The sequence below is a fragment of the Pomacea canaliculata genome, linkage group LG11, assembly GCF_003073045.1.
Source record: "Pomacea canaliculata isolate SZHN2017 linkage group LG11, ASM307304v1, whole genome shotgun sequence".
Taxonomy (NCBI): Eukaryota; Metazoa; Mollusca; class Gastropoda; order Architaenioglossa; family Ampullariidae; genus Pomacea; species Pomacea canaliculata.
In genome coordinates, this window is record NC_037600.1 from 14,970,860 (window position 1) to 14,986,599 (window position 15,740).

At 37.9% G+C, this 15,740-nt stretch overlaps 3 protein-coding genes across 7 annotated transcripts; 1 reads left to right on the plus strand and 2 right to left on the minus strand.

Annotated features, from left to right (window-relative positions):
- Window positions 1-237: 237 nt before the first annotated feature.
- On the plus strand, window positions 238-3,402 carry LOC112576082. 2 transcript variants are annotated; one of them, XM_025258332.1, is made up of 6 exons: window positions 238-450; window positions 1,017-1,246; window positions 1,405-1,542; window positions 2,025-2,043; window positions 2,233-2,285; window positions 2,656-3,402. In XM_025258332.1, the coding sequence occupies exons 2-6, from the start codon at window positions 1,192-1,194 to the stop codon at window positions 3,033-3,035; spliced, it is 645 nt and encodes a 214-aa protein (XP_025114117.1). In that variant the 5' UTR covers window positions 238-450; window positions 1,017-1,191; the 3' UTR covers window positions 3,036-3,402. The 2 variants fall into 2 exon arrangements, with proteins under 2 accessions (XP_025114117.1, XP_025114116.1); XM_025258331.1 differs by having other exon boundaries at window positions 254-450; window positions 1,393-1,542.
- A 206-nt stretch (window positions 3,403-3,608) lies between these two features.
- Window positions 3,609-6,064, minus strand: LOC112576080. Its single transcript, XM_025258329.1, has 3 exons — window positions 5,253-6,064; window positions 4,330-4,539; window positions 3,609-4,119 (listed from the first exon to the last, which is right to left on the minus strand). The coding sequence occupies exons 1-3, from the start codon at window positions 5,786-5,788 to the stop codon at window positions 4,116-4,118; spliced, it is 750 nt and encodes a 249-aa protein (XP_025114114.1). The 5' UTR covers window positions 5,789-6,064; the 3' UTR covers window positions 3,609-4,115.
- Window positions 6,065-7,990: 1,926 nt separating this feature from the next.
- LOC112576079 lies at window positions 7,991-15,705 on the minus strand. 4 transcript variants are annotated; one of them, XM_025258324.1, is made up of 10 exons: window positions 14,792-15,705; window positions 13,964-14,105; window positions 13,522-13,591; window positions 13,120-13,221; window positions 12,701-12,814; window positions 12,350-12,391; window positions 11,974-12,101; window positions 11,526-11,586; window positions 10,733-10,908; window positions 7,991-9,195 (listed from the first exon to the last, which is right to left on the minus strand). In XM_025258324.1, exons 1-10 carry the CDS (start codon window positions 14,866-14,868, stop codon window positions 9,061-9,063), a joined length of 1,047 nt encoding a protein of 348 aa, XP_025114109.1. In that variant the 5' UTR covers window positions 14,869-15,705; the 3' UTR covers window positions 7,991-9,060. The 4 variants fall into 4 exon arrangements, with proteins under 4 accessions (XP_025114109.1, XP_025114112.1, XP_025114110.1 ...); XM_025258327.1 differs by having other exon boundaries at window positions 14,821-14,877; XM_025258325.1 differs by having other exon boundaries at window positions 14,676-14,862.
- Window positions 15,706-15,740: the final 35 nt, after the last annotated feature.

The following is a 15,740-nucleotide window of genomic DNA, read 5'->3' on the forward strand; positions in this document are numbered from 1 at the left end:
CTCCTCCTCTTCTTATTCTTCTTCTTATTATTATCTGTTTATTTCCACGTCTGTATTTGTCTTTTGGAGGATAAAGTGAAGGAAATTTCATTGTTATCAAGGTTCAAGATAGAAAAGTAACACGTCCATACAAAACAATCGGAACTAACACTTTTTGGATTTTCTCGCGTGCATTCATCCGCGGTTTAAACACTTCAGGTAGACAGGGCATACAGTTTCTCATGCAAGTACTGGTACTGCCAATGAACGACAAATACACGCTGAGAGATGCGCTGGTAGGCTTGAATGAGAAGGCGGTGGTCTCCATGAAGGTCTGTGGTCGAGTCTAATGGCGGGAGCGTGTGACGTCACTAATAGAGCAAAGAATGACGTCAAAATTGCGCCTGTTGTATCAAATCTATTCTTATCTCCGCTTAACTGATTAAACTCAGAGGTAACACGAATGGTCGCGTAAGTATTGCCTGATTTTTGTGAAACTGGCGTCCGATTTGGTTAGATGTTCAAATGTCTGGGTGCTGTTTACAAGACCCTAGTTCAATGAGTCTGCTGTGACTGTGCTGGTCTTTACACTCTTGCAGTCGGCACAGTGATAATAAAAGCAAAACCACTGGACGATTGTAACGGCAGCCATGCAGAAAATCCTGAAAGATATTTTAAACTTGCAATAACATTGACCAAAAAAAGGGGGGAAAAAAGAATTTATAAAATATAATCGTACCTGCCTGTAACGTAGGGTTTTTCTGGGTAAACCATGTATTTTATTGACTGCGCTGTTTTTGTGTTTGGTAGCAATTTATTCATTTCTTATGCCAGTTGCAACATAGGTACTTCATACTTAAACTGTTTGAATAGGCTAGTTTCTGTTAGGGGCAAAAAAGAGAAAAAGAATTCTAGAATGATCACTCTCTCGTTGTGAATTCAAAGCATCTTTCTTATAAAAAAAAATAAAAGATAGTAATTACGCATGTCAAACATTTCCTAAAGTGTGCAAATGTGTTTCTTGTGGTTGATTTCAGAAAGCGGCGTAAACCTCTGTTGCTATTCGGGATTCCTAAGCGGGTCTTTTAACGACAAACTTTCTCAGACATACGTTTGGAACCGGGGGCCACGAGAGAAATAGTTCTGCAATTAAGATCTTGTTTTGACTGCTGGTACCACCCTGAGTATCGCCCTCTTCTGGCGAGAAGAGAAATGGCAAGCGAAACAAAAAATATTACAGTGCTATTGCAAAGTGTACCATGTTCAGGTAATGAAATACACACACACACACTGTATATGAAAGACAGACGTAAAAAGCATTACTTGCGTACTCTTTTTGTAAACATCTACTTCTCATGAAGGTAGGGGAGAAGGGTCCTTTATCATGACAAGTTTCTGTATATCTTATTAAAGAGTTTACCACAGGAGACCAGCCTCAGGAGATTGAACTCGCCACGCAAATGGCGTATGTAGGGATTGGAACCATCATCTCCGTGGGTTTTGTCTTCTTCCTCATCATCGTCTCGGCTTCTCTTCTTAAAAAGAGATACATGATGGCAGAACGTATGTGTTTATTTTCATGCACATTTATGAAACGTCAAATACTCCAGTTTCGTTCTTTATCAAAGGTTCTTATAGCCACATTGCAACGGGACGAAAAAAATAAGAGAAGTAGGAGTTTTATCTGTTCTTAGTTTTCTTCCCCGTGAAGTAAAAATGGTAATCTATTCTTGAACACACTCACACAAGTAGGGTGAGTGGGTGGTTGAGAGATCTTGTCAACGATATCATGTAACAATTTTCATGTAAATCTTTGTTCTTGCTCAGCATAAAATGGCAGAGAAGAAAACTTTTCTTAATCTAACAAACTCGTTCTACACTATTTCCCACACCCAACACTTAAGCACACACGTCACTCGGTTACTCGAAAAAGTACGCATGAAAATTCATCCACACAAGTCCTATGCATACGATTAGAAAACAATTTATTTCATTATATCTTATTTTTTTCTTCCATAACATGCCCATGCCTGGCTGAAACGCAGAAGGAAAGACTATATTCGGGTGAGCACCCTGTTACATTGTTTTATTGCCATCGTCGTTGTTGCAACGGTTGTTGTTGTAGTGGTTGTGGTGGTACAGTATTCACCGTGATTGACAGCGGTTTACATCACGGTTTGTTTTTGCTAAGTAAGCTGAGGTGGTTGGGATTTCTGTATTTCTGCAACATTTTTGATGCTTTTCTCATTTCAGGAAACTGCCTAAAATGTGCTCACGTTTTCTTCGTAAGAAACAGAAATGTAAAGGTTTGTCTTGAGCAGATTCAACATCAACAACACGCATACCACCCCCACGGCACACACACACCCATCTAATAGACGGTAAGACGGATATTAACAAAATGGATAAAATACATTCAATAACACAATTTTGCATAGTATCAACATCGACACCACCATTACGGAAAGACTGGAGTAATAAATATGTGACCTCACGTCATCTGTCTTGCCCTATCGATACCTTAGCTTTAACTGTCGGGTGACTGGACAGCCTCATTTCTGTCAAGCACATCAACGGTGGCGCGACACTGAAGTTAAATTATATCTCTCATTAACAATGCTGATATATGTGTAGACTATGTCTAAAGAGTAAAATAGTTGGTGATTTTGTGTACAGGACTAAAGGGATCTAATCGACACCTCCCAGAACAACTCTCCGAGGTCGCCATTACCGGGAAACCGAGCAATCCGACTACTGATACACCCTTTGAGGGTATCTCTCAAGGAAAGCTCGGACATGGTCTACCTGACGCCGTGACTGACAATAACGAGCTGTGCCATGTCGCAGAAGACCTCACCAAGCCCACCGAGGCACCTCCCATACCTGACTGCACTCCAACATCACAAACCAACATGTCAGGGCTGACGCAACTGCGGGATCACATCACGAATGCGCAAGGCGACGTGCAACTGACTATTACGTCAGAGGTCATGGAGTCGACGACCCTTAGATCCTGCAGCCCCGAAAGGTCAAGCCCTTCTGACCTGATGGCTTAACCTGCAGTGATGTGCAGCAGTAAAGATTGGCTTTTTATAACTTTTCATTTCGTAATCTGAGCTATTCGTGGAAGCAAAGAATCGCGCATAGTCGAGTATATGCTTCAGACTTCTTTTCGTTTTATTTTACCTGCGTTTTTGCTCTTACTTACTTCAGAAGTTGTGGCGGCGCAGCTTAGAGCAAACTTATATAACGGGGTTAGATAATTATACGTTGTACTTGCACAAAAAGTCATAATTTTATTTGTCTACCTACGTTGTTCATACGAATAGCAGGCCCGCTTCAAGAAATCAATTTTTAAGAAAAGACAGTGAACATTATATAGCGTGAACTTGAGCTGCTACTAACAGCAAAAAAAAAAAAAAAGCCATTCATTACTCATACTTCTAGATCTATATTAAAAAAACTAGCTGACTTTCACCCATGCCATGATGGTCTTGGAACGAACAATAGCAGTTTAAACGTACCTGCAAATTTTCAACTAAAAAAATTCACTATTAACCAATAAGTTAAAAATGTATATATGCACACAAGAAATTTGAAAACATTGTTTCGGATTCTATTTTATTTTCAATCTGATAAGCCAAATAAATATTACGTTCAATAAAAGATCTCAATGGTCCATTGTTACATTTCTCTTTACCATTCCAACTACAAATGTTTCGTTTAAATATTTTTTTAAACCATAACATTTTTAATAGGTGCTGTTATTAGTTTTGTGGTCTTGTCGTCGCCTTAATGGGGGTTTTATTGGGTTTTTCCCCCCATTGCACTAAGAGCATTGGTATTGTTTCTAATAAAACAAAAAATTCTGGATCGAATTAAGCAGCGCGAAAAAGGCTACAAAATAAATCTAATAACATTGTTACATTTACATAACCAAAAGAACATGGAGATACGGACAGTTCTGAAACAACGTTTTGGTCGGAATACAAGAAAATGAAATAAATTTAGTTAAAATACGCAGATTATAAATTTATATGTCACTTTTACGATTTTCTCCGAATATTTTTTTTATTTAACGGGCTCAAATAGTCACATCATACAAACATACACTTCTTGCTATGCATCGCCACAGGTCACCTGAAAAAAAAAATCGTCCCCAAACACTTTTACAATGTTGAATCAAGACATTTATTAGACACTTATTCAGATTTTTTTAATGCCTTAATTAAAATTCATTCTTTCCAGAAAAAAAATTGATCTCCCTTTATGATTAAACACTTGCAGCGATAAGTGAAGGGACTGCGTGACATAATCAAAAGGAGAAACAGCTTCTGGGGTTATAGTTACATTTCTTTTGTCGGTGAGAAAACCTTGAAGAAGTTGGAATCTTCCCGGCATGCTCTCCACAGCTGCACGCGCCTGCGCGCTGGATCTTCCGCCGGAAGTGAAAACTGCAGAAACAATGTTTTCTGTAGCACGAAGTAAGGAGAGCGAAGTCCCATTGGCAGTCGACCTGAGTGTATGCGCACCGTCCGGTAATATCTTGGAGAAATGGAACTGCAAAACACACCCACGCACGCACGTACGTTGCTTAAGTTAAGTTGTTTAAGTCTCAAAGTCTTATATCATTTTTTAAATCACATTCCAAGAGGCACGGACGATGCAAACAAAGCAAACAGTTAGCTCTAGCCAGCACGTCAAACTGCACCCTTGTCCCTTCGATCACCGAACTTAATTATTTGCACCTTGCGCATCGGTTTTTAGAGTTTTTAACGCTACGTTTCTGACAAAGTTTGGTCTTACCACTTACCATTTGTAAATTCTAACTAAACGAGAGAAAAAAATTATCGAAAGTATTGCAAAGAACCCAGTGCTTAGTGACGTTCCATACAGTAAGTGTGATTGTACGTGAGTATTTATTTTGTTCGATCTGATACAAGGAAAAAATGGGTATGAATCAAACAAAAATAAAGGTTTGTTTCTGGAAAAAACATCCTGGAGGATAAATAATATTTATATATAAATAATATATATTATAATAACTGAGAAGTTGTTGCACGCACCTTGCTTCTTAATTTACCCTTTTTATCTTTGTTAACAGTAAAAAGCGTTCACAACTTTCTGTCCTCTTAGTGACTGATACGCCACTTATATACGATTATACTTTGTTTTCCTTTCTTAATTTCGCTCATAAAAAACACACATACATAAACGGATATCAGCTTTCACGAGTCTGGTGAAACAGCAAATATGACAATGGCCCCACTTACTTCACAGCATATGCGTGGTTTTGTGACTTCTTTAGATTCTTCACCACGCCCTTGTCTTTAAATACAACAAGGTTTCCATAGTCACCTCTCTTGAGGCGCTCTCCTGTCACGTAGGCAATCATTCCATCAATGGTAGAAAGTTCTTGGACGACGACCGCGTCTGTTTTATCGATGTCGTGAATCACACTTTCTTCCATCTCAGATCTATCTTTCTTGTGACCTAAGAACCCCACAAAGCAAAGTTCTTCGCAATCATCCCTGCTCCCAGTAATCTTTGTGGCGGTGATGTCGTCTGGAAACAACTCCAGATGGTCCAGAACGTTCTGAAGGCCTCCCGGAAGGATAATCCTAACGTCTCTTTTGTCGTCAGTTTCCGAGAAAATTCCGTTTTTCACTTCTGAGTCGCAAGCAGAGCGATCTGGAAATTCCTTAGATAACCGAAAGACTTCCTCGATCAAGATATCCTTCATTTCTTTCAGAAACTGGAAGTCATCTTCAAAATTTGCTTCATCATTGACTACATCCATAATTTCCATTTCTGTGTCTTATGCAGGGACCAAACCTTAGGATCTGAATATCGGTTATAGTTCTCTTCTGTCCGAAATAATGCGACGAGTGAGATTTAATTGGCTTCTGTACGTGCTGTATAGTAATGTAGTTAGTGCGCGGTGTTTCAATAAAACAGAATGCCACTGAATGGTTTGAAGTTTGGTCAGGTCAGGGCCTGGAAACCTCGATTCCTCTATTAACCCAGTTGTAAATGTGTGCCTAATTTATCAGGGTATGGTTTCAAAAGGAGAACGTGGGACGTTATCTTTTTTTTTTTTGTGCCCTCGGCGCAATACCACTGCGTGTTTCGCCGCACTTCGGGTCACCTTAACTCAGAAGTTCTCAAGCTCTGTTAGGGTCAAAGATGTCATCTGAACAAATTTTAACGTCTATGTCATTCAAAGATAGCTTGGAAAAAGTACATTCACTCAAAAAGTATCACTGCATCCCTGACCAGAATATAGACGTTCACTGGACATGTTCAACATAGTGAAAAAGAAATTCCCTTGATATTACAACTGTACCATTACTTCTAAGAATTAGATGAGAACATAGTTTATCGCCATTATTTAATGTTGTAATCACTAAGTCACTTTTGAAATTAAGCGTACCGGTGATGTGGGTGAGGACCGTGGAATGGGGATGGAACATTCACTTATGTCGGTCTAGTATGAAAATACTTGGTCTTTACATTTACAATTAGAGTGTCACCGCTCACTTGCCTATACACGTCCATGGGGTCACGGAGACGAGAAGAGAAAAAAACATGTCTAATAGCCCATTTTCTCTCATAAAATGATTCCTTAATTAGCATAAAATATTTGTTTGGAACCCTCCTTTTCCATTTCCACCACCTACACACTGCACTTCTAACACTCTTTCCCACTATGCTAGTCCTTTTTCACACCCTTCCATGCTCGTCGTCTTTTTGCAATATTGCGTTAATCAGCTCTTGTTCTTGTTATTTGGTTCCTTTTTGTGTTTTCTGATTTGATTTTATTCTTCTTTAGTACTATTGTTTATTCTTTTACAGTTCGTATGTTGTTTTCTGTCCCTCGTATGCTGTCCATGTTTCGTTCTTGTTCTTATGTGCTATAAGAGCATACTTTTAAGAGTGTGGGTGTGTGCTTTACAAATTTTGCATTTATTATTATTGATAAAATGGGAAAAAAGGGTCTCCGACATCTGCTTCTTTTGGGAAGGCACACGTGCATGGGTGTAACTCGGAAGTTGACCTACACAATGGTCATGGCAGTGTCGCAAATAGTGCAGCGTGATATAAGTACAGGACAGTGAAGCTTGTGAAAGCAGGGCAGAATCGCGGATAGCGACAGCAATCGCATTATTTTGCCTTTTTTTTTTTTTTTTGAGTGGTCTAACGTGTGCAGATGGAGCAAGTGTCGTGTTTTCTGTGTTCCCGGACTTAAGCAGCAGGCAGAGTTTTTCTCGTCAGTGACACGGACGTGTTTGTTTTTTGGGGGTTTTTTTTCTGCTCACAGACTTTAGTCGCTGTACATCCAGCTTCATGCAGACGGTTCCTAGATCTTTTGGGGGGAGGGTAAAAAAACTGTAAAGTCAATTGAGTTTACCACCCCGCCAGCAACTAAGGCTACATAACGGCACTTTTTACCTTTCCTGCTAAATCACGTACCCTGCTGAGCGAACAAATGGAATCACATGACTGAGCATTGAAACGGTGACATTAAATGTTTCAAATTTACAAATTACAGAACTGTGGTGCCTTCCTCACGAAGAAAGAAATGTTACAAATTATATGTGGCGTAATGCACAAGCGTTTTCAACTGAGTCGCTGGTACAGATGCGTAATAATCTGTCATTTCTTTTTATGAGCTAGGTATTGTAATATGCATGCGCACAGCGTGGTTATGTCGTTTATGCATGGTAACTTTAAGGTTGTTCTCCGTTTGGTTTATATAAAATGCAATTAACTCAAGATCACTCTCCAGTTCCGTGGGAGGCCATGGGTTAAAATCTCGGCTTGGGACGTTATCTGTATGTGACACATGTTCGCAAGGCTAGGGGTAGGGGTCCCATCCCCCACCCGGGTTCTTTGGTTACACTCTCCCACCCCCTTTTCCCCTTGACGAAAGGGGATGGACTATGACACTGACTTTATTCAATGTAGGCCATAGCCCTTAACTGAAGAGAGTGAATATAAAAACAAAGAAAACAAGAAAAGCATCTTTATATAGATGTGAATAGCAAATGCATCCATATTGTAATGTAATCAGACTGGTGGTTCATTTAAACTTTTGCAAATATACACCTTTTGGTGAGGAATACAGGTCTCAAGCTAAATCTATTGTAACCCACATCAGTTCGCATGCAAGTAGACGGTCAGATCCATATAATAATAATATTATAAATAATAATAATATAAATATATGCAAAAACATCCATAAAATGACTAGATAGCTCGAGGGGGGAAAGGGGATACCTCTGCTGGCTTGCTTCACATCGGACTTATACCCTTTCAAGCCCACTCACCCGATTTCGCATGTCCACACGCTCACACACAACTGACAACACAGTTATGAAATCAGTCCAAATGAATACTATTAACTAAAAAAGCCAAACACGAACTCAAAGTCATATACATATCTTTCAGTGACAAATACTAACAATAAATGTCATCTATTTTTACTATCTATCTATATAGGATTCTGTCGTTAGACAAAAGTTAGCGGCTCTCTGAAACTACACTTGCACGTCCTCGGGACGTGACCAGTTCAGCTCCCCGCCGAGGAAAATGGCAGTACAACTAGGCTACCTCCCCTTGATAAATTGTAGGACAGCGGGTGAGTCGATAGTAGTGCCCCGCTGTCACTGCTGATGGACCGCTCTGGCCACAATCGACGCCTGCCGCTACCTCAAATCAGCAGCTCCAAGCAATGAACGACAGCGGCGATGATCCGAATAGCAGCGGCGATGATTCCATAGATATCTCTCACAGAAGAGAAGAAGTTGGCAATAAAGAATTCATCTGCCACTGCCTAGCATCGCTTGCTGCCGTCAAGGAACGACAGTGGTGGTGATATAGTTGACTCAAAAATGTCATCAAAAACAAAATATACGTACTCGTACTCTTGAAAAAAAAAGGGTTAGGGTTAAAAAAAAAATTTAGACGATTTTTTGTCACTTGCGCTGCAGATGAACAGCTATTCATATTTTGTTTCTATTGAATAAGCTATCTTGAAATGGAGCATGAAGAAACCTTCATAACTATGATCTTACGTTATTAAATTCTAGAAGTCTCTTGAAAGTTTCTTGCCTTGGCTTGATCATAAACACCATTTTCCCATGTGATTATCATCCCATCTGGTGTGGTGGTTATCATATCTGCATGAAATGATAACTGAAGTTTCTCCTCTTGCTGAAAGACCACAAATTTGAAATATTTATATTTTAGACAAATATATTTTGATTACTGAATCAGCCTATATAAGACTTAATAATAATAGTAATAAATAATAAATAGCACATTTGTATAGCGCCTTTTTCCAGCATCAACCAGACTCAAGGTGCTTACATATAGGCATGCAAGCACATCATATTAATTTATACACATAATTAAATAATATAATATTAAATAATACATCATATTAATAGAAGAAGTAGAAAAATGTTATTGCTAGGTGCCATGGCACAGGCATTCCTCTTTCTTTAGTGATCCAACCTGATAGGATCCAGCAGGTCCTGTAGGAAGAGGGGGTGCAACTTGCAAAAACTAGGGAACAGATGGACATGGAAGACATGCCATTAACAGCAGAGCCTAATATGAAACTTGCCGACATGTCACTGCGATGTAGGTAGTGGCTAGGTTCTGTCGTAAAACACAATTGACTGCTGTATGGACTTGAAAACCTCGACACAGATTCACGCCAAACAAATTAATAATTCTATACAACGCCCTGACAGCAGCAGCTGCAGTGCCGGCATCGGCAAAACGATGGCCGTGTCACGGAGAACTTGAACTCTGAACTCTTGGTAACCACCAACTTTTCTTTGAACACCGCCTTCCTATCATTGTCAGATAATGTCGCCTAAATCTCAATGAAACACAGAGTCTGGAATCGACGGACGATGTGAACTGTTTGCTGTGGTTGGATAGAAAGAAGCTGGCAACTCCCAGATACTCTGTCACTGCATTGCTCTTTCTCTTGCAGCCCTGTTTCTAGTCCTTCAAACAGCGACCGAGCTACAAAATGAAAGATGGCAAATGACTGTCGCACATCTCTGTCCAGCCCTTTCTGTTTGGTGCCTTGTGATCCCGTGGTGCCACACTGCTGATGATGTGTCTTCTCGCAGCTTTTCGCAGACGTTCAACTACTTCTCCTAACAAATCAAACACGACAATGGAAACATGGACGGAGCAAGATGCAGGATGACACGATACGCATCTCATCACCAGACGACATCAGCACAAGCGCCGAGTTCAAAGATCAAAGATCTAAACTAAAAATGTAGAAACCAGAATTATCCATCAATCAAAAGAATGAAAAGCAGCCTAGTTTACAACGTCGGAAAAGTGTCGATGAAGAAGGCTCATAACCCCAAACAAGATGGCAAAGCGAAGACGTTAGTGGATGAAAGTGTTGACTGGAAGAAATGACGCAGCACAAGCAGCAAAGAACAGCTCAGTCCAAAATAGAGAAGAACGGTGCAACAAACATCAGAGGTCAGTAAAATACGCTAAAACTCAACGTAGATCCATGGACAAAACGAAAAGACAGAGAGCTAGTCCCCTCCAGCCAGTTAGGCGAAGGGTCATAATAAAATATGGACATAATAAAATTACACGGTGACCTCTTGGTGAAAAAAATGTCAATATTATACATTTGCTCTCAATATTATGCCAAAGGCAAAGCTAAGTGCATGATGCGACACGAAAAAGGATTCACAGTTCCCACCTGCAGAATCTTGACAAACTCTAAAACTCCTGATAAGAAAAACTCTGCTTGGTCTGTCTTCAGCAGAATATCAATGTGATCACAAATTTCAGGTGCATATGAGAAGCTGATGACAGTCTCCTTTTTGTTGAGTGTCCATCTTGATACTTCAAACCACGTGAAATCAAATGTCACCTCTACACAAAGATTTTAAAGAAATAAATTTATTTTACATTATGCTTGAAACCTTTGACAACTGCTTTTTTTTTATAATTTAAGAGTTTCTTGCTGATCCACCAAGTAAACATGTTTTTTAAACTCTCGAGATCCATAGTCAGCTAAACTGTAATGATCGAGTCAAAGTAATTAAAATGGATACTTGTAAAAGTTAATGGCAACAAAGTTTTGCAAAACCAGTCCACAAGCAAATGGACATGCCTGCACCCATATGTGCATTCACACACATTTTAAACAAGCATTAAATGTTTTTCTGTATTTTTGCATTTTCTTGTTTTTTACTTTTTATATTTTTCCATGCTCCCATATTTGACACATTCTAGTACATAATGGTGATTTGTCTAGAATTAAAATGAGTATTATTTCTTTATACATTCATGTTGCTAAAGAAAAATTGTTTAATTTTTGTACCATGTTAATTTATGAAAAAAAAATATTTCAAGAAATGTCATTTTGCAGTGAAATACAGATCTAGAGGCAGTCCTATAATCTTCAGGTTGTAGTTTCTGAGAAATTTTGCAAAACAACTTCATAGAAATTAAAATTTAAAAGAATAGCAATCATCATGACATAATACCTGTGAGAAACTTCACTCCAAGCTTTGAAACTACCACATCAAACATGCTGTCAGTTGTCAACTGAAACAAGAACAATAAATGGTGAAAAATATATACCAAGTACAGTGTGTACAGTGGAAAATGTTAATCAATAATCCACTAAAATAGAAGAAAAAGAGACAATGGAAGAGAAATCAACACATTTTCAGAAATCAAGATTATGTTATGAAGCCATAGATTTTGAACAAAGAAATGTGAGCCAAGAATAATCAAAATTAAAGAAATGACAAAAAGTGAAAACTATTACAGCACTGAGTACCTATACATCCTTTAAAAAAAAAATTTCAGTCACCCATTGGTAATTTTCAATCCAATGCCATATTTTGGATTTATCCTTGAGCCATATAAGCACAGCATAGGAAAGTACATGAATTAAAACATGTTTCCCATGAAAGATAAATGAAGTACCATGACAAATGATGTTGACACTTTTTTCAGAAGACGGCACTGATGAATGTAAAGGCTTTGGTAGTCAGGCTGTCTTTGACACAACAAAGTGTATTGGAATTCTGCTTCAATGTCATTTTCTGTACATCCTGTAATCATATGTACATACACATATACACAAATAAACTCAAGTTCATGTGTAAAACTGCATGTTTACACATGCATGCACATAAAATGTCTGTACCAGGATGATGGAGAAATTAGGAAACATATGGCAAGAATCACAGGGACACATAACATATACGATGATCTAAAAAAAAATTGAACACAATTGTTACCATGCTTCTTTTTTGCATTGATCATAGAGTACCATTACTTACTCAACAGAATATCTTACTTTCAAGCTTCTCTCTCTCTTTGTCTTGTAGATGAAGCTTTCCTGTTGAAAGAAAGACCATTTATAAATATTTATAAATGAACTGGGCTAAAATAACAGGAACTCCCTATTATCAAATAACCTAAAAACAACAGTGAAAGAAAATTGCTGATGTAATTTTTTTTACATCTATGTCATGAAGCAAGGTGAAAATGTTTCCTAAAAACATCATAAAGAAAAAATTAGACAAGAGGTAAGTGGTAATCTAATAGACAATGCTGAAAGGTGTGAATATAGTACAGATCAAGCATATATATACATGTATAGGTGTCACCTATGTTTAATGTCTGTAAAAGTGTGACCAGTCCTCACCTGTCTCAAGATCATGCCTTGCCTGCAGGAAAATAAGATGAGCTGCACATGGGTCGTTGTTTATCAAATCTTCCTCTAAAGAAGTCTGGAAGCACCACTTGCTGAGGTATAAATCTGCAAACCTCAATATCATACTTTTCAGTGCTCAGAGGTATGATCAAGCTATTAAAGTTATAATAAGAATCCCTTTGGTGTGTATGACAAAGAGCCCACTCAATAAGTGGGAGAAATCTTTCTTTTTACCATTTATATGCTCTCAAACAAAATCCTCTCTAGCAAAATACAAAAATAAAAGATTACAAGAAACAATTACGCAAAAGCATAATAACATGATAAAATATACATAATGCATATACATAACAAATGAATAACAATGCATAAATAATTACAAAATGCTATGGAGATGAAAGAAGGGGTACCTGAACCATGAACCTTAATGAAGTCTCCATTGCGGTATCTGCGAATTGGTTGTTTTCCTTGTTCGAGCAATGTGAAATACGGCCAACTGGATACTTGGAGGCCTGAAGAAAAGGTGAACAATTACAATGCCATGGTAAACAAATTCTACAAAAAGTGGATCAACCGAACTTTTTTTAACTTCATTCACACAACACTGCAGTTACACTTTCATGCTACCACTCCTCCATACCATTCTCTCCCTGGCATAGCACTCAAACTGCATATCAAACTTATTTTTAAATAACAGCGCTTCATGTGTATTAAATCATCTGCTATTCTGTAAGAATGGATTATATAAAAAAGTCAAAAAACATTTTGTAGGACAACTATTCAAGAAGCAATTTAAATGTTTTTGCACTAACCTGCTAAAGTACATGCCTTTCTGTGGACTTGCTCTGCACAAACATTTCCATTTTGTGATACTGCTGTAACCTGTTCATTGCAATTAGACAATACATTCTATTTATATAGATATATGTTACAATGATGCCTATCACATACAGCAATTAGATAATAAGTTACTGCTGTCATCTGGGATCACATAGAAAGTTAAAGATTTGAACATGCAGTTTAACACACCTCAGTAATATCCGACTATACTTAGATTAACACAGAATGTATTATGGTAATGTTGCCAATGGTACAGGTGAGAGTTGTGGATCAAGCTGGCTTCTGAGGACGCATTACTTGTTTGTATCATCAGAAAAAAATTATTACCTTTACAAAGTTAAAACTTTAATGATTTTTCTTGAAAGTTTCTCGAATATAAAAATCACCCCATCATTTGACTATACCAAAACTTACCTGAAAAGGATCAGAATTAAGATCCAGTGTTTTCACTGTAATTTTTACCAGATTTTGCAACTCTACATCTTCTGCCATAATTTTTGCAAGTGTTGTGAAACAGCTGTAAGTGTAATATAATTTCCATCCATCCAGAGAGAAACTGCAAATGTCCACATAAAAATGATCAGCTTGTCTATGCCCAAGCCATATAAAATGTAAACGACAAGCATAAGTTTCCACGGAAATGGAAATTTGTAGTATGACTGATGGATAGTGCTATTCTATTCAAGCACATTGCCTAGTGGGAAATGCGCTATATAATTATTACAGTAGTAGTACAATAGTTGTGTGAGAAATAATTTTGCAAATTGGTACACAAAAAGTAATCTAAACGTTCTTATCAAAGAAAATCAAACACCTCTTATAAACCAGTCCTAATATCTGAATCCGTAAGGAAAATATGTTGAGGTATTATCCTTCTCGAATATCCCCCTTAAAAAAAAGAGAGACTATATAACTGCATGGCTAGAGGAAATTTAGACGGTGGGATGCCCTATTCTGTTTCAGCATCCTCGTGTGTTCATTCGATTTTAATTGTAATATAAGCTTACCAGAACCGACAAAAGAAGCATTTCTTTTTTAAATGGCATTCCTTTAATGAAACTAGATAGCTGTGAAGTTACACGTTTTTATCTTTCAATAACTCGATCGGTACAAAAATTATGATTGCCTGGTCATAAGACTTCACTTTTGACAAATCAACGGGACATTTTCGCGGAAAGCTATTTATTCTTTCAAGACTCTTAAATATAACGCTGGGGATTCTTTAGGGTAAATGATCGCAACCAAAGCTTTTCTCCAGTGTCGTCGCTCATCAGGCTCCGCCCACTCCGTTCAGTATTCGAGTTCTCTGCCCATGGCATTACTTCTCTTGATTCAATGTCAAAGGGCAAGGTAATACTTGTGGGGCGAGATGTTAAGGCGAGCAGGATATCCACTGATTATAGAAATCTGTAGGATCTCCTTACTTTTCCTTATGATCACGGACCTTCACTTAATGAAGGTTTTAAAAGTTTAACCAAGTTTTTAACCAACTGTCATTTAAAAACTTGCTGTCAAAGTTCGTCTAGCCAAGAATTAAAGTCCTTCAGAATTTCTTAAATGATAATTTATCACCTTAAGTGTGGCTGTAGTGTACTGTTAAATATTTGTCTCCAAATCTGGGGGAAGGGGGAGAGAAAATCTCTTGTTGGACAAAGCAGCACGTTCAATCAACCATGCGCGTATTACAACTCCAGTTTTTAACATTTCATCTCATCCATAGAGCTTTTAAAGATGTGTTCTCTTTATTCCCCAGTAACCTACCAAGAGCTCAAACCCTGTGTACCCATGCCTTCACATTTATGTACACAACAGAGTATACTGTATACTGATCCCTCACACTTATGTGATCATCTGAATTACCTAGATCTGCTAGATACAATCTAATCTGACAGCTTTTTCTTTCAAGATCCAGTTCCTGAAATTTAATTTTTCATTACTGACCAGCCCTTCCAGTTTCACAGGCCACAAGTTCTTAAAATTGGAAGGCATGCGAGTCTTATTATTTAAAAGTTCATTATTGTCTATACAAACTGCATTGTTTTCTGGTGTGTTTAGATTATATAGTTCCTTGCAAAAATTTCTTGCACTTACACACACAATATAGCATCATCAGTGATTAGTTTTGAATTTTAAATGAAGACTAAGAGATCTTCAGAAAGATACTCCATCAATGCTTCAAAATAATACTTTT